The sequence below is a fragment of the Maniola hyperantus genome, chromosome 13 (assembly GCF_902806685.2).
Source record: "Maniola hyperantus chromosome 13, iAphHyp1.2, whole genome shotgun sequence".
NCBI classification, from domain to species: Eukaryota; Metazoa; Arthropoda; class Insecta; order Lepidoptera; family Nymphalidae; genus Maniola; species Maniola hyperantus.
The window spans coordinates 12,086,347-12,108,982 of NC_048548.1; the positions used below are offsets into that span (position 1 = coordinate 12,086,347).

Here is a 22,636-nt window from a genome sequence, read left to right on the forward strand (position 1 = left end):
CGAGGATGACTTTTCGTTCGCACCCCCTCGTCGCGCCCCAAGCTTAGACTCCCTGATCAACTCCTCGGAAGGAGCGGCCTCGAGCGCTGACGCTTCAGCCCCTGAGGATTCCGACTCGGGCGCCGACACCCGCGACCCAGATCCCGCCCGCCGAAAAAATAATTCTGATCGCAAAAAGTGCCCCCAAAGTTTCTCGTCGTCCTCCAGTGGTCATATGGAGACGATTCATGAGGAAACTACGGAACCTAAAGTGTCTGTTAAGGAAATTCTCGCCAGATTCGAGAATTTGAAAGAAAAGATAGACTGTGTTCAGGTAAAGTGGCTTAACTTTTAGTCGTAGTTCGTAGAAATGTCTGTTTTTATTTCAAAAAAGTGTCCTGAAGGTTGCTCGTCCTCCTCGAATGTTCATGTAAAACTATCCTATATAGATACCTACGTGAGAAGACAAAGGAACTGAAAATGTCTCAAGGAGATTTTGATCCAGTTTCAAGGATTTAACGGAAAAGATAGTAAGATGGTAGAGCCTTGACTTATGTGGCACCATGATGTCCTATATGAAATAAATTATTTTCATTTTTTTCATATAGATTGCATTCTCAAATGGTTAAATTTTTAGTAGTTATTATTATTATCGAAAAAGCAAAAGATCCCACTGCAAAAAGTGCGCCTATACTTTCTCGATGTTCTTCGCATTGATGTCGAAACCCTTTTTAAACTCCATGGTTCTTCCAAATGAATGAGGAAACCACGAAACCGTTCGTTTAGGAGATTTAGATCGAGGAGAATTCAACGGAAAAGATAATCGTCGCCCCAAATAAAGTGGGTTAATTGTAAGAATTGTGCTGTGAAATTCGGATTTTCGCGGTAATTTGAACCATCATCAGAGCATCATTACTTTCACATTAAAGGACTGGTCACTTCACCGCTTCTGGAAATTGAACTACTGAAATTACGCATATAAAAAGCGTGCAAAGAACAGTCGTTTCATGGGAGCTTTTCCTTAAATTTTCTGGTGAGGGCTGCTTTTTCGAGGAAGTCAATAAGTTGTCTACACTAATATTATAAAGAGGAAAACTTTGTTTGTTTGTTTGTTTGTTTGTTTGTACTGAATAGGCTCAAAAACTACTGGACCGATTTTAAAAATTCTTTCACCATTCGAAAGCTACATTATCCACGAGTAACATAGGCTATATTTTATTTTGGAAAAAAATAGGGTTCCGTAAGATATTTGGGTTTTTCGGACACAAGGTGTAAAAAATCAACCAGAAAAGTTACTTATTTTGCGTACGCTGCCTAAACTATAAAAGATAGAACCATAAAATGTTCTAATTAATTGTAGATCTTATAAATATCTACAAAAAAGTCCGCGACACACTATACCCATCTATGTCGAGTGAGGCACAGCAACCATTTTTTTATTTAAAAATCTTGAATTTTTTTTGGACTACATTTAAACGCGTTTATTTTACTCATGCTATTAATCCTTATCAAAATAAATGATTTCATCACTAATAACAGTTTATGGAGATAATATTTGGTCTTTGAATGATTAAAATTGGACGTTTGGTTTTGAAGTTATGGCGAAATTAAAATATTACGATTTCTGCTGCACGGCCCGATGTCGTTAAGTTTGTTTGTAGGGGGTAATCTTTAGAACTACTGAACCGATTTTAAAAATTCTTTCACCAGTAGAAAGCTACATTATTCCTGAGTGACATAGGCTATACGGGATCTTTAAAAACCTAAATCTACGCGGGCGAAGCCGCGGGGATCAGCTAGTAAATAATAAAATAATATTATGGTCTGTTTATTTAAATAAGAAAATTCCAGACTTTTGTCGAAAAGTTTAACACATGATTTACCTATAATAACGAATGACAGTTTCCTTTTATAATCATAACATTGGACATTGGACTTTGAATTATAACATATTTACCTACTAACGATTTAGTAACATTGTTGAAAGTAAAAAACCTGCCCTGTTATCTCTAAATATTCATATTTGAACTCACGTATTGGAGTTTTTGTCGTATACAAAATGCACAATAAGTGATTTGAGGCGTTTTAATTTCGCAATAAAAGCGGTTGCATTGTCAGCGAGTATGCATTGCTACGTGCTTCTCTGCTAGCTACGAGTACGTCCATTGTACGAGCAAATTGTAAAACAATAGTTCATTTGTTAGTAATCATATTGAATAGGTATCCACCATGTATTCACTAACCCATACTATTTAAAAAAAAACAAATTTAACTAATCGTAAATAAACATTACTATGTTACTTAAGTAGTTCCAAATATCCTAAATAGGTACTTAATTATATTCTTTTTGATTGAGGCCTACCTCGTTCAAAAAATAGCTATACAAAAAAATCTCTTACGGAACGCGGTAAGGTTAATAAATCTACCTATTTCCTAAATCAACCTACATAGGTATGATCATACCACTGCAGTAGGCAACAAGACCATGTCTTCCTATGAATAAAAATATATTCTATTCTATTCTATGTTAAATCATATCATGCTTATCAGCGTCGTGTAGAACTTTTACGTCATTCAAGAAAAGCATGTTAGGGATATGTAGATGCACTTTTATTATTATTATTTTGTCTTAATATTTTTCGTTGTAATATGTGAGGTACTCAAATAAAAACTTAAATCAATCTCAGGATATAAGATAGATAACTCATCGATGTTATAAAACCTTATCTAATAAGAATATAAATCAAATTGCATGACCGACCATAAACATCGTAGCAGGTAGCAGCTTCTTCCGATGACGTAATAGCATTAATTGCTTCTTTAATACTAGACAGCTAGACATAATAATTATTGTAGTTATACATAATGAAATACTGAAAAAATATGATATAACAAGTAAATCGCATACCTAACACTTGGGTAAGTAGGCTTGGATAAACTCTACTAGATAATATGAAATGTATTTTTTTTATTATTTTCAAATACTTCAAAAATGCCAGTAGTAAGAAAGATTTGTTTTGACAACTTTTATTTAGGTAGGTAACTTAATTATTAATTTAGGACTCAAGCTAAGGGCTCCTCAATTTAAAACTTTTGCCTATATTGGAGCTTTTTTATAATAAAAGCTTGGTTGCCTAAGTGTATGATCAAATTATATTTAAGTAGGCACCTTATCCGTTTACCGAATGGTCTTTGGTAGAGTCCTCAAATATCATAAGGGCCACAAATTGGTAGTTTATATGCTTCGCTCATTATACATAATGTGTAGATACATTATTGTTCAAATAATTTTTTTCCCAATTTGAATGTTTTATCCGTCAGTCAGTAACGGTTCAAGCATCCTTTGCAAACGCCTACTGGGGCCGTTCCCCGGTAAATTGCAATTATTTAATCATTACGACGCTGCACCTCACGCACGCAATGAGCGTTAGGTTCGAACATGACCCTTCACTGGTCAAGGCACACCGCTTTTTGTTATGTGACATCATAGTGTACACTTGGAATATCTTTTAAAAAACTATTTTTAGGGTTCCGTACCTCAATAGGAAAAACGGAACCCTTATAGGATCACTTTGTTGTCTGTCTGTCTGTCAAGAAACCTACAGGGAAGTACCGTTGACCTAGAATCATGAAATTTGGCAGGTAGGTGGGTCTTATAGCTGGCTTTAGGGGGAAAAATCTGAAAACCGTGAATTTGTGGTCACATCACACAAAAAAAATTAAATTGTGGTCATAAACTAATAATTAGTATTTTCAATTTTCGAAGTAAGATAACTATATTAAGTGGGGTATCATATGAAAGGGCTTTACTTGTACATTCTAAAACAGTTTTTTATTTATTTTTAAGTATAATAGTTTTTGATTTATCATGCAAAATGTCGATAAAATACGATTGTAATACGGAACCCTCAGTGCGCGAGTCTGACTCGCACTTGGCCGGTTTTTTTTTTAAATTACCCTACATACATTGCACTTTATAAGCTACTGCTTATGCTTGCCGATTCAACCGTGCAGTGCTTTTCTAAATTTTTCCTACCCGTTACCCAACGACGTAGCCGGCAGCTTTTGTCTGCAAAGCTCCTTCAAAAATAATGACGTGTTACATGATGGCAATTGTGGACACAATCTGTAGTACATAATCTCTAAACTTTAGGTACACCGTATACTGACAGGTCATTGATCTATAGATCTAATATTGTAGTGCCTCTCTGATCTACAAATAATATGTTCAGGGATAGCACTGTATTTCCTGTAACAAAGAAATTGTCCCTCTATTTTCTTTTAATTTGAATATTTAGTGCTTTAAATAGTTCACTGTAAACTATAACAAATAATATAAGGAGCTTTTAATGCACTACAAAACTATGGAATGTTTACTCTTTATTGTGACTGGTTTAGAAAATACTCAGTTGATACAGTCACGAGAACAACTACCTAGTGCCTACTTATAGATTGCTAGCTTATTTCCGCGACTTCGTCCGCATGGACTACCTACACAAATTTCAAACCCCTATTTTACCGCCTTTGAGGTTGAATTTCCAAAAATCCTTTCTTAGCGCATGTCTACGTCATAATAGCTATCTGCATTCTGCATGCCAAATTTCAGCCCGATCCGTCCAGTAGTTTGAGCTGTGCGTTGATAGATCAGTCAGTCAGTCAGTTAGTCACCTTTTCCTTTTATATATTTAGAATAGTATACTGCGGGTGCTTTTGATATGCAGACCTATTTCCATTTCCAGGTTTTTTTGATGTATATATTATCTCTTTCGTAATATTGTGTCATCATTACCAGCATACCAAGTATGAAAACATGTGTCTTTACCAACAATGGTTATAGGAAACAATTTCTTAATAATAACGCGCGGAAAGTGTAAAAAAAACTCGTCACACACAATGTGTTCAGACTTCGGAGAAAGTTTCCTTTAATATTCATGTAAGAACGTTTTAAATAAGAAGATCTGCCACAAATTACACTCACACAATCCGGTTACCTAAACAGTGCGTTGAAGTACTGTAATGTTTAGGGTTCCGTACCCGAAGGGTGCCAACGCGACGGGACCCTATTATACTAAACTGTGACCCAGGTGGGAGCGGGTGCATCCTGCGGGGCGACTACGTGTATCTACTACCTATAACAAACTCTAAATATTTATAAGAAACTGGAAGGGAGACGCGCGCACGCGTTCTAATCGGGAGTATTCGGGAGCGGGTCGGAAAGTATGGCATCGCGCCCAATGGCCGCCCCGCAGAACGCACCCACTCCCAAGTCCCATCTAGTCCGCTGACTTAGGGCGAGATCTATAGAGCGCACTCTGACTTAGCTTAGACTTAAGACAGAGTTAAAACGAGACAGAGCTATATCTCTCACATAAATCTGTCTCGTTTTAACTCAATCTTAAGTCTGAGCAAAGTCAAAGTGCGCTCTATATCAGCCTTAGACTCCGCTGTCCGTCCGTCTGTCAGCGTACTGAATCTTGTGAGCAATATTAGTAGGTAGAGACCTGAAAATTTCACAGAATGTGTATTTCTATTGGCGCAATAAAAACAAATACTAAAGATTACAAAATTATTGCCATGAAAATTTAAAAAAAAGAAGAATTGATATTATTGTATCTACGATGGTACGGAACCCTTACTGTGTAAGTCCAACCCGCACTAGACCAATTTTTATGGCAAATAAAGTTACGAACGTAATGTAAAATTTAGGGTGGGCATTCGACCGTTCGGTGCTTAAAAGTTGAAAGTGTTCACAACCTTAATGTCTTTTTACTGGACTTTATTTAAAACTGCTTGTGGCTATAAATATTTACTTTTTAGTTTTTACTTTTACAATGACGTAAACTTAAATATATTATTATATATAAGGTAAAAACACGTCATGAGTCATGACCATTAACTAATCTAACATTAATTTTATGGATGACAACTCCATGCAAGGACAGCCTGACTTCAGTAACGAATTAGTCGAAAAAACACGCAACCCTCTGTGATGAAAAAAATATGAGCTTTAAATGCCTTTTGCATGACTGGTATAATCTCAGGGCAAATAATTGTAGGAAACCGATTTGGTAACTTCAATATTTAATAAGGGTCGTGACCTATAGTACTCTGTACCAGCTAGTTACTGCTCGGTAGGTTTTTTTTATTATTATTCAGATACAAGTTAGCCCTTGACTGCAATCTCACCTGGTGGTAAGTGATGATGCAGTGTAAGATTAAAGCGGGCTAACCTGGAAGGGGTATGGCCGTTTTTTGTTTTATTAAACCCACACCCCTTTGGTTGCTACACGGCATCGTACCGGAACGCTACATCGCTTGGCGTCACGTTTTTGCCGGTAGGATGGTAACTAGCCACGGCCGAAGCCTCCCACCAGACAATCTAATTGTATTTACAATCAACAATTTTCGTGTTTTCCACACCAAAACAGTTTAGTTACAAGTTCTACATCGTTAATGATTTTTAAGTTCATACCTATTGAAATTAGTTATTCTAGGATATTTTTAAAACAGCATTTTTAACATAACTTTGTGTTTAAAAGCATGTATTTTGATTGGATAATTAATTTTAAAAATAAATGTAAATAGAGACTTGATAGAGACAATCAAAGTAGAAACTGAGCGATATATTAGTACTCGTAATCACTGTTTATTCTTGGTATATTATTATTATCCGTAGATCAAGAAAAGAAATAAGGTTATTTTCTTTAAGGTGATTAACTTAGGTAGTACCTACGCTAAATTTATACCACTGCAAAAATCTGACTGCGTCTCTGTTTCATTATAATAGACCATGTCAGACCTTGATTACTTCCTGTCGTAGGATAGGTACCTTGATTTACCATTACCATGATTTACTTAATTGCCTAATCATGTCATAGCGTAGTAGGTCCAGTTGCATGACAGGCAGTTACAACTTACAGTTGATGTTAAAAAAGCAAAATGGGTTACACGTAAGTCAGGGTTTGTTAACTTTAGACCATGCCTCATATAAAGATATGGAACCTTAATTATGGAGGTATAAATACTGACTTGTGCAAGCCATTTTGCTTTTTATTGGCGGTCAAAGTTCAACCGTAACCGCTTGGCGTGTAACTAGACCCAAGAGGGCTTAAATATCCCATGTTTTTCCAAAAAAATTCAAGGCTCACTCCGTAAAAACGCTGCGACAAAATAAAGAGCAATTCAGCTCTCACAACGCTGCGGCCAAAATTTAACAAACGCTTCTCTTTCTATCGCGTAACTCTTATCTCTCCTTCCTTCTCATAATATGAGATAAGACCAAGGATAAGACATAAGCTAGAGCCGTTGAAGGGCCGCGCTACCGTAGGCACATTTCTCGGATCACGTGATCAAGTGAGTCCGCCTGATTTTACTTCTGAATCGGAATGGTGCCTATGTTAAAAATACATACTTAAATAGTTATTTCTTGGTAATTATTAAATAGAGAGTCTTCTAAAATTCGTGAAATCCACATTCACCGTTATTTTGACAAAGTACGTCAAATGTTTATGACGCCACATCTATGTATCTCATACAAGCAAGCTCCCATACGAAGCGAGTGTTTTAACGTTTGATAAAATGTTGCTGATTTGACTAGTAGAAGAGTGAATTAGTAGACACCATACCTATTCTGTAATTTATGCGTTTAGAGTACAGCGAAGGCCATGTTTCGGTGTTTTGTGATGGTATCAATGCAGAGCTAATACAATCCGTCGCCGTCAATCGGCGCGGGCGACAATCGCGCGGTAATCGGAGCGTGCTTCCGTTTCCTAATGTTACACGCGAACCCGTGTGAATATAACCTTTTTTTGCACCTTTTCAATAGCGTTTCCAATTCGGCGAAATAGCAAACGTTTTTAAACGACTTTGATGCTGAGCTTCGATGACACAATGTTATGTTCTCACTTCTCACCTTTGAAATTGTTTGTTGGTTGAGTTATGGCTGAGAATAATTTTCACCACTATATCTTACAAATCCAACAACCGACAATCAAAAAATAAATTTAATTACCTACTAGCTGATGCCTGCGACTTCGTACGCGTGGATTTAGGTTTTTAAAAATCCCGTGGGAACTCTTTGATTTCTCGGGATAAAAAGTAGCCTATATAACTTTCCAGATCTTTAACTATACCCATGCAAAAAATCACGTCGATCCGTTGCTCCGTTGCGACGTGATTGAAAGACAAACCAACAAACCAATAAACCAACAAACCAACAAACCATCAAACAAACACACTTTCATTTTTATAATATGGGTACTGATTTTGAATAAATTATTTGAATTTTGAATTTTGGAGCCCTGGATTCAGGCGGCGCAGGACCGTGGCGTGTGAAAGTCCCTACAAGAGATGTCTAGCGGTGGACGTCTATCGGTTGATGATGATAATGATGATGATGTTGATAATATTCATCATCATATCATTTATATCTGTGACAATAATCATAATTATTCCAGATAATATTAAAAAAGTAGTAAGACTATCAGAAACAGAACACCGTTACATCGATTAAGAGCGAAATGAGAGATCGATTACCGATGTTACTCTACGCACTAAATAAAGCGATCTGTGTCACCAGTCGGCGCGACACGGTGTAAACTGCAAATATTTAGATTTTAGATCACGAGAACGCGCGACGTGCGAAGCTAATTTTATTGCAAATTGCCTTCCGTAAAACAATACTCGTATATAAATTAACTAGCGGTTGCCCGCGACTTCGCGAACAATTTCTAATTTCCCCTGAAGCTTCCATTTTCCCGCAGCAAAAGGCTTATTTCGTCAAAAAAACAAGTGTTTTTAAAAACTATAACTTCGTACCCGTGGAGTTCGCAATTTACATTAATGCTTATGCAGCTGTTTTTTATTTGAAACTAATACATAAATGCCAATTTTCATTGCAAATCTTACTTTAAAAGTTTACACACATTTTAATATTCAGACAGACAGCTGTGCTGAGAGTTGGAGAGAGCACATTAATAGGGCTCCGTTTTTACCCTTTGGGTACGAAACCCCTTAAAAAAGTGTTATTTTGTACGATGCATGGTACTTAGAACCCTTCTTGTACGAGTAGACTCGCACTTGACCGAGTTTTCCATCTGGCATCACGGAGCACGAAGCCACCTGCCATGCCTTTGCCTGTTAACTATTAAGCTATTTATGTTATTTGTATTTTACGTTTAACACGAGCGCTCGACTGTGTTTCCTGTATGGTCACCTGTTATTTACGTGTTTCTGTCCACTTTAGTGGCATCGATGATAAACATTGAGGCCGATTCTCTTGTACACAATCTCTAAACTAAATTAACAGGTCTAAATCTAGTGCTATCCTTTTCCGCAAGCAACATTGTGAAAGGGGTAGCAATAGATTTAGACGTGCCATTTAATATATTGTGTACAACGGAATTAGCCACATTGTTTCCCAATTTTCGCGGTTACTTAAAAAATGGAAAAATGCAATCGTATTAATGGTGATTGTCCTATTCAGGGGCCCTGGGGTTCAACTTTGAACCCGAGCACGCATCTCTAACGTTTTCTTAGCCTGTTCTAAAGTATTGCTACCCTTATCTGCAGAAATCCTTCCAAAAAGGATAACACTATTAGACTGACAATTTAGATGTATCACAACTGTATTATCAATGTGGCAAACTATACTAAAACGACAGCTCTAAATATATTTCTAGATATTCCTTTCATAAGACTCCGTGCAAAAAAGAATAGCACAAGATTTAGACCTGTCAATTTAGTATAAGTCCCGCAAATTGCTAATGCGCGTGGCTGCCATTTTAGTGATGTCAGCATTACACTGAAGTTTCGAGCTGATGGTATATTTTTATTTCGGCTGACGTCAAAATGACGTAATTTCTATGTTAATGAGACATGCTTCCAGCGCAATAGCAATTTACAAGACTTATATATTCTCTAACATTTACAAGAAAAGTTCTATTTTATATCAGGAAAATCAGGAACGCACTCTGAATAAAAAAGTGCAAGAAAGTGCGATGAAACACAGTTTATTTTTACCTTGGCATTTGTAAACGAATCTCATATAGTGTTTGCCGCTGTTTCGTGCACGAAAGTGTAATAGTCACGGCCTCGTTGGTATGACAATTAGTTGAACTGAAATTGTCAATTACAGCTCCCGTAGCGGGCCCTCGCGTATACCTATATCGAGCCGTCATTATTTCCGAACGCTCTCTTCGACTGCGGAAATTACGAGAAAGTTCCATTGAGTTTATGAGAGCTATTTCCGTGGTTGCAAAAACCTCTGGAAATAAGGGAAAAAACAAGTGTTATGTTTTCATTTGTTTAAACGAACTCTGATTGACAGACTTGAGTCTGAAAAGAAACAATGCGCGACGTGTTAGCCTATTCAAATCTCATCCGTTGAGCTTGTAAATATGTGTCTGGTTAATCTGGTTTACTTCTAGCTTTGTTACCTTTGTGAAAAGATCGAAGGAGCGGCAGTTGTATCATATTCTACACATTTACGCTAACCCGAATAGATTTTTAGAACCGCGATTACTCAAAGGGTTTTTTTTAATCCCGCGGGAATGCTTTGTTTTTCTTGTATAAACCACAGAAAAGACTAGGTACCTACTTGTACTTATTCGCTGTCTTATGCTGAGATCTATAGAGCGCACTTTGACTTTGCTCAGACTTAAGATTAAGATTTATGTGAGAGATATAGCTCTGTCTCGTTTAAAATTAAGCGTATGCTTTTTATTTATTTATTCAGATACAAGTTAGCCCTTGACTGCAATCTCACCTGGTGGTAAGTGATGATGCAGTCTAAGATGATAGCGGGCTAACCTGGAAGGGGTATGGCAGTTTTTATTAAACCCATACCCCTTTGGTTTCTACACGGCATCGTACCGGAACGCTAAATCGCTTGGCGGCACGGCTTTGCCGGTAGGGTGGTAACTAGCCACGGCCGAAGCCTCCCACCAGACCAGACCAGAAATTTAGAAATTAGAAAATTCCAAACCCCTGCCAGGAATCGAACTCGGGACTTCCCACTATTAAGACCACAGCGCTCACCACTGCGCCAGGGAGGTCGTCAACTAAGCTATGCTAAGTCAGAGTGCGCTCTTTAGATAAACCGATTTGCAGTTTGCAGAAATTGTTATATTACATAATAAATAAATTAAAAAAGATCTCACCCTTAGAATGTCGCATCCGGCTGATTTGGCAAACTTCGCAAATAAAAATTCGCCAAATATTCGCTACGTGGCCAGTTTAGGTACTTATTCGCCGAATGCAGCACTATCATATTTTTCCGTACTCGAATCATTAATCGAATCATCATCATCATCATCATTATCATCATCAAGTAACTTGTATAATTTATAAAATGGAATTATTTACCTACCAATGATGTAAGAATGTATTGTTCAAGCTGTCATGCCATATTGAACATGAACATACCTAGTCATCGTTGGCATTTAATTTGTGATTCTTGTTACTTGTTGCGTGATGATTATTTTTTATGTAATACACACTAGAGTGCTATCTGAGCATAAATTATTTCCAAGATTGAAATTAATATTCTAACTTTTATACTTAATTAGATATTATGAATCTTTATGCGGGTTATAATAAGTATCTATTGTAATATATTTATCTAAAAGTTAAAAGTAATTTAACGGATTTTGCACGACCTTACTCAAATATAAACAGCAGCAGCAGAGCCCGTCCTATCTTAGATTCATGATGTACCTAGATCCGCCATTTTGTTCAACGTGAGATATCGATCAAGCCAGCATTATTGTTTAACAGCTATTGTAGTGAACGGAAGATGTCCGCAGGTATCTACATAGCGTCAGTGATATCATTCTAGCCTATCTGTATTGTCGCTGGCCTTGTTACACGCAATCTATGTAACTTTAACTCATTATGCGACTTGTTCTTACTAGTTGTACCTCATTTTATACTTTACTTAACGTTTTAAGGACGTCTACGACGTAAAAGCGCCTAAGTTTACCTCGCAAACAAGATAAGAATCAGAAAATAGAATGTGATTATCCAGTAGTAGTGAAGAATGCTTTATTTTTAAAATTATAAGGTCAGAATCTACTGTAGGTACAATAACATCCTGAAAACCTTGATCCATATACCTACATATATCTATAGGTAGTAAATGTATCTTTCTGTTACCTTTTCACGGCCCATCCACTTTTGAGGGTACAGAACAAAGATAGCTTGCTTCAAGGAGACAGACAATGAACATAGGTTACTTTAATCCCGGAAAATGAAAAAAATCCCACGGGATTTTAATCTAATACAAAGGCGTCAGATAAGTTGTAGAAAATATTATAAGGTTAGTACAGTACACGGCCAAAGTGATGAACATCGATCTTTAGAAGGAGATACTGTCTCGGTTGTTGAGACCGACAAAACATCATATGGGTATGAGTGATAGAGACAACGCTCTACAAAGCTGAAATGTCATTCTAAAGGCCGATGTCCATCACTTTCGGTCGCGTACTGTGAGTAGTAAGTAAATGTAAGCAGGTATATACTTGAAAGAAAGAAAGCGAATGTTTCTAAACACGCTTTGTAATCGATTGAGAAAACCTTTGCAGCCTTTGTTCATTTCCGTGGGATTATGAGATTGTAAGTAGGTACTGTGCAAGGGCAAATTTGCAACTTGTGTAAAGTAATTATTTTGTTAAAAAGGTATTAATAACTACTTCGATAATCCATACTAATCCATACTAATATTATAAATGCGAAAGTGTGTCTGTCTGTCTGTCTGTGTGTCTGTCTGCTAGCTTTTCACGGCCCAACCGTTCAACCGATTTTAATGAAATTTGGTACAGCTAACTAGCTTATATCCCGGGAAAGGACGTAGGCTACTTTTTATTCCGGAAAGTTGAAGCGTTCCCACGGGATTTCAAAAAACCTAAATCCACGCGGATGAAGTCGCGGGCATCATCTAGTCGTATATATGCAGAAGTAGGCAAGCGCGGATCCAGCGTTGTGGGCACGATGGGTATGCCCACAACCCTAATAGAATTGTCACGGCACACTTTCACGGTCTATTCAGGTCGATAGACTGATGATATTGTTTATATCCAATGCCATAGTAAAATAAAATAAAAAAACAACCCTTCCGGTCAGCGTAGCTACCGCAGAGAGATGTTTTCCATTCTTCGCAGAGTAAAATCTTTGTTGCCTGCCTCAATGGCACAGAAAAGATAATCCGGGCTAGCTCTCCTAAATATACAGATTTTTTTTTGAAAACTTAAATCCATGCGGACGAAGTCGCGGGCATCATCTACTATAATTTAATTTATTACCGAATATATTATGTATACAAGAGTTAATAGAGTTCCATAATAATACTTTTTGGTGCCGGTGCCAATTAGCTTTAGCTGCGCGAATCGTCTAGACTTCATATTTTTATGAGACTCCACAATGGCACCTCATTGGCACCGACCCCAAAAAATATTATTATGGAACTATATTAACTCTTGTATACATAATATATTCGGTAATAAATTAAATTATTTTTCAATTTTTAGTGTTTATGTAACGAAGTCGGTTTTTATTTTTTTTGTAAAAAATTTTTATTTCACAATTTTTAGTGGCCCCATGGAATTATGCTATGACTGGTTAAAAATCTACTGTTTACTAAGCTATTACACTGATCGCGAGCAATTTACTCTTATCCGTTGAGGAGTTCCAGTATCTATCTTCGAAGATGTTCATCAGATCTTCACCAAATTGAAATGGGACCAACTTTGAAGTATACCCTTTCAAACAAAAAAAGAATTTTCAAAATCGGTCCAGGCGTTTTTGAGTAATCGGGGAACATACTTAAAAAATAAAAAAAAATAAAAAAAAAAAAAGATTCCGACGAATTGAGAACCTCCTCCTTTTTTTGAAGTCGGTTAAAAATAATAGAGCCAACACCTGAGCAGGCGTAAATGTCCCGTGTATAATTCTTGGTGTCACAGCAATTCTCACTACAGTTGTAACGGCGCGGTCGGTAAACGCAGGGTTATTGAGGGGGACAGCGCGTGCCGGGGACTTTAAACCGATCATTACATAGTGGACTAACCATTGGCGTAAATGTGTAAGTTTAACTGGTAATTTGTTCAACAACACTTCTGAATTTTGTCACAGATAGAGCTGTCTTACGCCGTCTATACGAGAAAAACCAACTTGGTGCAATTTGACAGCTACAGTGTGCTGTGTGACGATCGCCATCAATTGATTGACTAATACCATTGATGTTGGAATTCCCTAATACTCTCTCGTATTAAAATGCATAGTTAACATACCTAACTAAACGAATATCTACTAAACCACAAAGATACTTACTTGTACTTTTTAAATTATCCGCGAATAATAGAGAAAACCTTGGAAAATTACAAAATACCTACAAGTAATTTGCCGGAAAATCTCCTTCGAATTCGAAGTACTTTGCTCTAATGTGTTTTATTATTTTTATTTTAATAGAGTTGCGTATAAAATTAATAATTATAAGAAGCGGTTTTAGATAGATAAGCTTTTCGTATAATGATGTGAAACTTCACTTCGAATAGGGCATACGGTGGTCATGAAATATATATATCAAATTCAGAGTTTAATTTAATTTATTTTATTTTGTAGAGACAAACAGTTACAAAGTGATTTAGAGTTTAGAGTTTAAGTGATACCAGTCAAATATACTCGTAAAATATACCAATTTAGGAAATATTATAATCACCGATCGATCATAAGGAAAGGATCTAAGGAAAGCAATATAACGGCGCTAATAGCTTAGAAAGTGTGGAAGCGGTCCGTATCGGCGGTAACGTATTTAATGATATGAACTGCCAGTGCGTACCAACTACAAGTACCCAATAATGCGAACCTGTCTCTCTTATTGTTGATTACTTACCTGTTAAATTGAATAACTAGCTTAAGTCTAGCTTAATTAGAAAGGCCATAAAGCCCAATTACACTTATTAAACTACGAGTACTAACTAACATAAATATACTTACAAAAAATTGTTAAAATTACAATTAATAATAAATTTATATGTATAGATGATCGTATAATACTCAATAGAAAATCTGTTGACATTTTGCGCAGGTTCTCTTTATAACGCAGACCCTCCCAAGTCCCACTAGGTAGGTACGCCATAGAGACGATTAACAACCATGTCTAAATGTAGATATTAATTTAAATAAAAAAATAAAAAAATCATGTTTTAATATTTTATGGTACTAAAAAGTATTAATAATGATTTTGCTATAAGAATACTTGTAAGATTTAAAATAAAATAAACGTGCGGCGCATTTAATAGATAATGTATTAGTAAGTAGCTATCGTTGAGCTCATTCAACAATTTAAAGTTTAAACGGTGGTTTAGATGATATTTTCGATTTGTAATTTTAATATTTAATTGTCATACCTACTACATTTTATTAGTCAGAAGTTCTGGAGTTCTGAAGTTAGTTTAAACCCTAAACAATTTAGTCGTCAAACTTGTAGTATGACTGGCACTCGCTTGGCTTTGCTGAATACACAAATTATTATGTACGTGCTAAGAACGTTTGATGTAGGTCATTTGGTGACCTGAGCAACTTGTTAGGTATCACAATATTAGCACCTCCGCGACATACTTACAACCCCTATTCCTATCCTATCGAAATCCATACCTAAAGATTGGTACTAGGTATATAGTTCTATATAAACCTAATATAAACTTTTTTATTGAAACGAAATCTTAAAACCGATTTGAATAATTGAATAAATATACTCGCCTTCCTGTACCTTCCTGATTGATAGGTAAGTAGGTGTAGTTCTATAGGACGTATAAACTTTTTATTGTAATAAACTTCAAAAACGGATTTCAATAGTGAAATAAATCTACTCGTACTTACCACTATCGATAGTGTACGGATTTAGAAATAAAACCGCGCATTGATTCGTATAGTTTTGCTGTAGGTACATGATAACGGGGCCAATTTTCTTGTACATAATCTCTAAACTAAACTAAAATCTTGTGGTATCCTTTTCCACAAGCAACATTATGAAAGGTATAGAAATAAATTTAGACGTGCCATTTTAGTTTAGTTTAGAGATTGTGTACAACGGAATTAGCCACAGTGTCCTTGCTAAATGTTATCTGCATTTCTATTGCTATACGAATAGGAATACAATCCTATTTTATTCGTCCTAGTCTAACTACCAATCAAGGGGGACTTAAATAAAAACAATTGAAACCTAAAAAAACATTGTCCCATTAATCATTGAACAATAACGGTATTATTCGTATATGCTCAGTTTTCGCGATTTATCGGAGCGAATGGATACTACATAAATATTTATTAAAACCGGTCAAGTGCGTGTCGGGCCGCGCGCATTGTAAGGTTCTGTAGTCGCCCCTCACAATATACTAGCTAATTTACACAACTATTACGATTTTACGAGGACGAAACTACGACTCCAATCCAAGTACATTTTATATATTTGTCGACTATTATTAAGTACTCGTTAACTTGTAAAGCCTACTTAGCCGTGACATTTTTTCTTTTTTCTTCGTTATAGGTATATACAAAAACAACCATTTAGCTAGCAGCCATCATTTAACTGGCAAGCTGGCTAATATTTCATAAAAAAATCCCTGAAATGCAAAATGGTTTTACACCCCGCAATGTTTTTGAAAGACCTATCTAATGACAACCCACCCCATGACATAGACGAGGGATAAAAATTCGTCCCCCACTTTACGTGTAGATAGGGGAGATACCCTAAAAAATTCAAGGTTTTATTTTACCACTGTCGCGTCGCCGTGATTTATATTTATAACCATACATGCCAAATTACAGCTTTCTAGTACTAAGAGTCTCTGAACAACGGACGGACGGATGGACAGACGGACAAAGCGAAACTATGAGGGTTCCTTGTTAACTACGGAACCCTAAAAATGGAAAAAAGTCGCCGCCGAAGCGCGTCGGGCGGGTGCATACCGCCGTCGCACATCGCGACTGCGACCGCGCATGCAAGTGCAGCGCGAGTAGTATTTTTATTCGATTTTTCCCAATTTTCCCATATTTTCTTGCCTTTGTACGATGTGAAACGAATATAAACCTCGAAACGAACCCGATGCGAGCAGCGATATTTCGTGTAATGTATTGAGATTGAGAGTGAAGTGTTTTCGGTAAAATGGAAAACATTTACGGTGTTATACGCACGCTGAGCAGGAAAACATTGAAACGAAAGCAACAGGTAATTTGAAAATCAAAATTAGCGATAATGCATGAATTTTTATGCATGTAGCAGTAGACCGCGTATACTGTAAGAACAACAAATTGTGCGTGTAGCTATTATTTTGGACGAAAGAAGGTCTACTTGACATGTACTCATATCTACCTACTATATTTATTACTAGCGACCCACCCGGCTTTGCACGGTTAGCTCATTACAATTTTGGAAGGGATCTCTAATTTTTTTTTAATAATTTAAAAATAAAACTCCGGAATAATGTAGCTTTCTACTGGGGAAACAATTTTCAAAATCGGTTTAGTAGTTTCTGAGATTACTTCCTACAAACGAACTTACAAAGTATACCTCTTTATGATATTAGTAGGTATATAATTATAGATTGATAGAATGATTTTATTTAGACCAGCAGATACCTGGCGTTCACTACTAAAAATACCTAATGCATTTCTTATTAGTCTAAAACCATCTTCGCATTGTTGCCTTTCAAATGAGATTGATTTGGGGCACATCGGTTGGAAAGTTTCAAAGTCTATAACGGAGATAATATAACCATTCTCTTAATCATGAAAGACAAACAATAAAGCCATTGATAAAAGCGAATAAAGAAAATTTCAAGACCTAAGTTAATACCTAAAGAAAATTTGAATACGTGTCGTATACGTACCTATGTCGTCTATGTACCTGGTGCTAAAAGGGGCCCGTAGGCCTTATCCTAGAGATTAATTTTTTGGTACAGAATGTTGTGGCATGAAGTATGAAGTAGGTAAGTATACGCAAATTATTTGCACAAAATACTTTTTTTTTCTGGTTTGTTTCGTAGATATTTGTTTTGTAAACAAACGTACATGTTCAACGAGATTTTCAAACTCATCCATTTCCATCATGGAGTGAGGTATTCCAAAAAATCGGGTTTACCTATGTTGTTTTTCCCGGTTTCAAAATAGACTTAAACGCGCTCGAGGCTCGGCCTAAAGTTATGTGAATATTTTTTTGTAACTTTTGTAGGTATTAAATCTTGTGGTAACCACAAGATGTATGTGCAATATTCACCCTACTATTGATCTAGTCTCTACAATACAATTTGATGTTGTTGTAAGCCGAAATATTTATTAATTCGGTTGTACACAAAATTAAATTTAACCTACCTATTTATCTTCAATTTTTTTTTTAATTAGTTGAAGTAGATATAGTAGCTTTTTTATTTATTGTACACTATACGAATTTAACTATGCTTAACAATCCATTATATCCATATTAACATAGTGCTAGAGTGCATCTGTCGTCCGGAAAATGAATGATTTCCCGCAGGATTTTCAATGAACCTAAACAATCTATTTGGTACAGAGATAGCTTGCATCTGGAGATGGAAAAAGGCTACTTTTTATCCCGGAAAATCAAAAGAGTTCCATCGGAATTTGAAAAAAATCTAAATCCACACGGATGAAGCCGCAGGCATTATCTAGAAAATAATTAATTAAAAATTCTTAGTACAATAGTATTCCCGCAGTAAGTATATTGCTTTTTGCCGTTTCCATAATGGCGAAAAAAATGAAAATATGTGGGTCGATTAAATTAGTTAAGTGCATCACGCTTTCATGCGCGGCTCGCGGGCTGCGGCGGCCGAATGCCTTACCATAGCTCATAATTGTTTCTGTAATAAATAAAAGCACTACTCTAATTTGTAACGGAAAATCAGGAAAAACCTCAAACATTTAACCAAGGTGCCTTAGCTTATTCACTCTCTACATCGTATTCCTCATTGGCTAAGGGCCGTGACTAATTTCCATCATTCATATAATGACAGGAGTTTTCTTGGGATAATATAGCGATGAGAATGAGATTTCTACTCTTAATAATTAACGGGTATTTATAAAAATACTAGATGGTGCCGCGACTTCGTCCGCGTGGATTTAGGTTTTTAAAAATCCCGTGGGAACTCTTTGATTTTCCGGGATAAACATCCTATGTCCTTCCCCGGGATGCAAGCTATATCTGTACCAAATTTCGTTAAAATCGGTTGAACGGATGGGCCGTGAAAGGCTAGCAGACAGACAGACAGACAGATAGACAGACACACTTTCGCATTTATAATATTAGTATAATATAGTATGGATAAGTGATAATAACCGGGATCTGAGGTAACGAGGGAATCGAAAAACAGCCTATGTTTATCACCGGGATAAAAGGCATTTCTTTACCTTTTGTCAAAATCGATTAAGCCGTGAAAAGGTGACAGACAGACAAACACAATTTCGCATTTATAATCTAAAAATATAAAAGGAAAAGGTGGCTGACTGACTGACTGACTGATCTATCAACGCACAGCCAAAACTACTGGACGGATCGGGCTGAAATTTGGCATGCAGATAGCTATTATGACGTACACATCCGCTAAGAAAGGATTTTTGAAAATTCAATCCCTAAGGGGTTAAAAATAGAGGTTTGAAATTTGTGTATTCCACGCGGACGAAGTCGCGGGCATAAGCTAGTATTAGTATAGATTGTAATCGACCAATGCAAAGTGGTTAACACTGTTGTCAACGTTTGTCTTATTTGTTACAGATACAACCAAAACCAACAACAAACGGCGTGACGAACACTCGAGAAAAGATAACAGAGAGAGATATCAGAGATGTACGAGACTCGAGAGAACCCAGAGAGTCGAGAGAGTCCAGAGAGTCGAGAGAGTCCAGAGAGTCGAGAGAATCCAGGGAGTCAAGGGAATCGAGAGAGTCGCGTGAAATGAGAGAACTCCGAGAGTCTAGAGAAGAAATCGAAGTGGAAATCCGAGATAGACGAGGGCCAACGTCATCTCCGGTGCCGCGGGAACGTGAAAGAGACAGGGATAGAGATAGAGAAAGGGAACGGGAAAGAGAGATGCGAGATGATAGAAGAGAGCAGTCAACTCCACAGCATGATGGCCGACATCCGCTTCTTCAATTCGCAGTGGACCATTTTAGACAGAGCCCTGAGTAAGTCCCTCTTTTTTTTGTTAATTTTATGCTTTATTATTTCTTGTTATCCCAAGAGCTGGAGCTTATTTAGGTCAACGGCTACAGCCTTTAGCAAGGCAACATCGTTGGACGAAGTGCCCAATACACGGGGTATTGGGCACTTCGTCCAACGACCACTTGGATGGAGTGTATTTTTTGTAAATAGAGTATCAGTTTTTAGTATTATACGTATTTGTAATTTTTTTTATCTAAGTACCTAGGTACTGTAAATTTAACAAAATACATTTTGAAAACATTAGATACATTTTGAAAAAAAAACCTGAGAAGCACTCAATAAATTCAGACAGCTAAAATCTAATCTTCCTGGCTTCCGTAATACGGCTTTGCAATCATTATCGAGATTGCCATCAAATATACGGAAAATGCATGAAAAATGCGTCAATTTTCTGTACTCGTATGACTATTAACAACAATATTAATCAGAAAAAACCCCTTGGTGGGTGCTGGACTACAATTAAGATGCAAGCTATCTTTGTACCAAATTTCGTCAAAATCGGTTGAACGGTTGGGCCGTGGAAGGCTAGCAGACAGACAGACAGACAGACACACTTTCGCATTTATAATATTAGTATGGAAGTATGGATTATAATGCATTAACGACTTTATTTTTGTCTAGTACATATTTTAATCAGTCCCCTTGCTTAACTATGTGATTAAATTCAATTATTACAAAAGCGACATGTGAGTATGACTTAGGAATTTAAGTAATAATTATATCATTCCTTTGAGAATAAAATATATGTGGTTATTGTTAATTGTTTCCCAATGTTTATTAGTCAATATGCAATTTTGCAATAAAGAAGAAGGGTCAACCACCTAGATTCGAACAGACATAATCCATTGTTATATCACATGATGTGGCCACTGAGCAAGGCATTGTTTGACGCAGGAAAATTGCGTGCCCAATCCACACGGAATTGTATTGCACATGCCGCATGCTAAATAAGAAAGCGGCTTAAAATAGCATCAACTTTGTTAATTCTTAATTGTGAAAAACCTGGAAGTCAAAAATATTTATATTTATTTAAAAAATAAACAATAAATAAACTTTGTCAGTGGTACATAATATGTAATTTATAGCCTATACTATTTCTGAATAACGTAGATTTCTAATGGTGAAAGAATGATTAAAATCGGTTCAGTAGTTTCAGAGTTTATCGATTACAAACATGCAAATCTTTGCTCTTTATAATATTACTATAGATTACTATAGATAAGCAGTATAATAATAGTTTCGAATGACATGGGCTATAGATAGATATACAATCTTTCTACTTCCTAAATAAATTATATTCAGCCACTCCCTTCGTGGCTACATTTTGAAAAAAAAAATGTTAATTCACTAATGGTATTTCAGATTAAAGACTAGTTTTCCTTAGCTAATGCAAAAGATAAACAAATCGCAGAAACCTTCTCGGAGAAACGCGTAAGCGACGAGATTTTCGCGGCGCTTTACAGTTTCTGAAGTTAGGTTTTTCATTGTTATTCATGATTTCATTTTCAGTTTGCGGTAACGCTACTTGTTTACCTCTTAAGTCAGTTATAGACAAATAGATTAGATTATACTAATAATTAAATCATTCATTCATTCATTCAATGCATTCGTTCGTGATATCCGAATGGGCGCATACCTCACCGTACTCTGCATCTTGTACGCAAACACGCATACAAAAAAGGACGTCGCATTTCAGTCGTACCCGGCACCTCTATTGCGGTACAATGACAGTTACAATGTCACCTTCGCAATCACCACTGATTGGTTAACGCTCGCTCACTATTGGCTACAATGCATTGTTGCAACACGAACACCATAAATTCAGCCAATTGAGATTGTAATAACTAATAATGATTCATGCAGTTTTTCCGCAATCGACCAGCCGGGTAACGTCACTGTTAAAAAAATTGCGGCTACTAGCCGCGAACTTATTACCTAAGTGTGTAAAAATACATAACTAGTGTTATAATATCAAATTACTTTATGATACAATGCAAAGGAGCCGAAATTAGAACCGAAAGTGGAAAGCTCAGATGTGGGACACGATAGAAAATAACAACGCCTAGTGAAATTTATAAGCATTGAAGAAAACTCGCGTGCCTGTTCTTACGCGGAATTGTTCGCCATGCGAGAATATGAAAGCTGCTATACCTTCGCTTCTTGAAATTCCATCTTCGTTTCTTCGGAAAGCGTTGTTTTAAGGTTTGATATCACTATTCACTACCCATATTATAAATTCGAAAGTGTGTTTGTTTGTTGATATTTTGTCCTTCAATCACATCGCAACGGAGCAACAAAACGAGCGACGCGATTTTTTGTAATTTCTCTCTCTATGGAGCAATCTAGGTAGTGAATTCTTGAATATCTACTTATAAACTTTTATTTCTATTTTTTCCAATAAAAGGTAAAACTGCAATCATACCTGGT

General features: G+C 36.4%; 1 protein-coding gene across 1 annotated transcript in view; it reads left to right on the forward strand.

Moving 5' to 3' along the window:
• Nucleotides 1-22,636, forward strand: part of Myo10A (Myosin 10A) — a 124,932-nt gene that overhangs the window by 80,798 nt on the left and 21,498 nt on the right. The window contains exon 23 of the mRNA XM_034974559.2: nt 19,763-20,172. Within this exon, the coding sequence (XP_034830450.1) occupies nt 19,763-20,172 (410 nt within the window). The remainder of the gene's footprint in view (nt 1-19,762; nt 20,173-22,636) is intronic.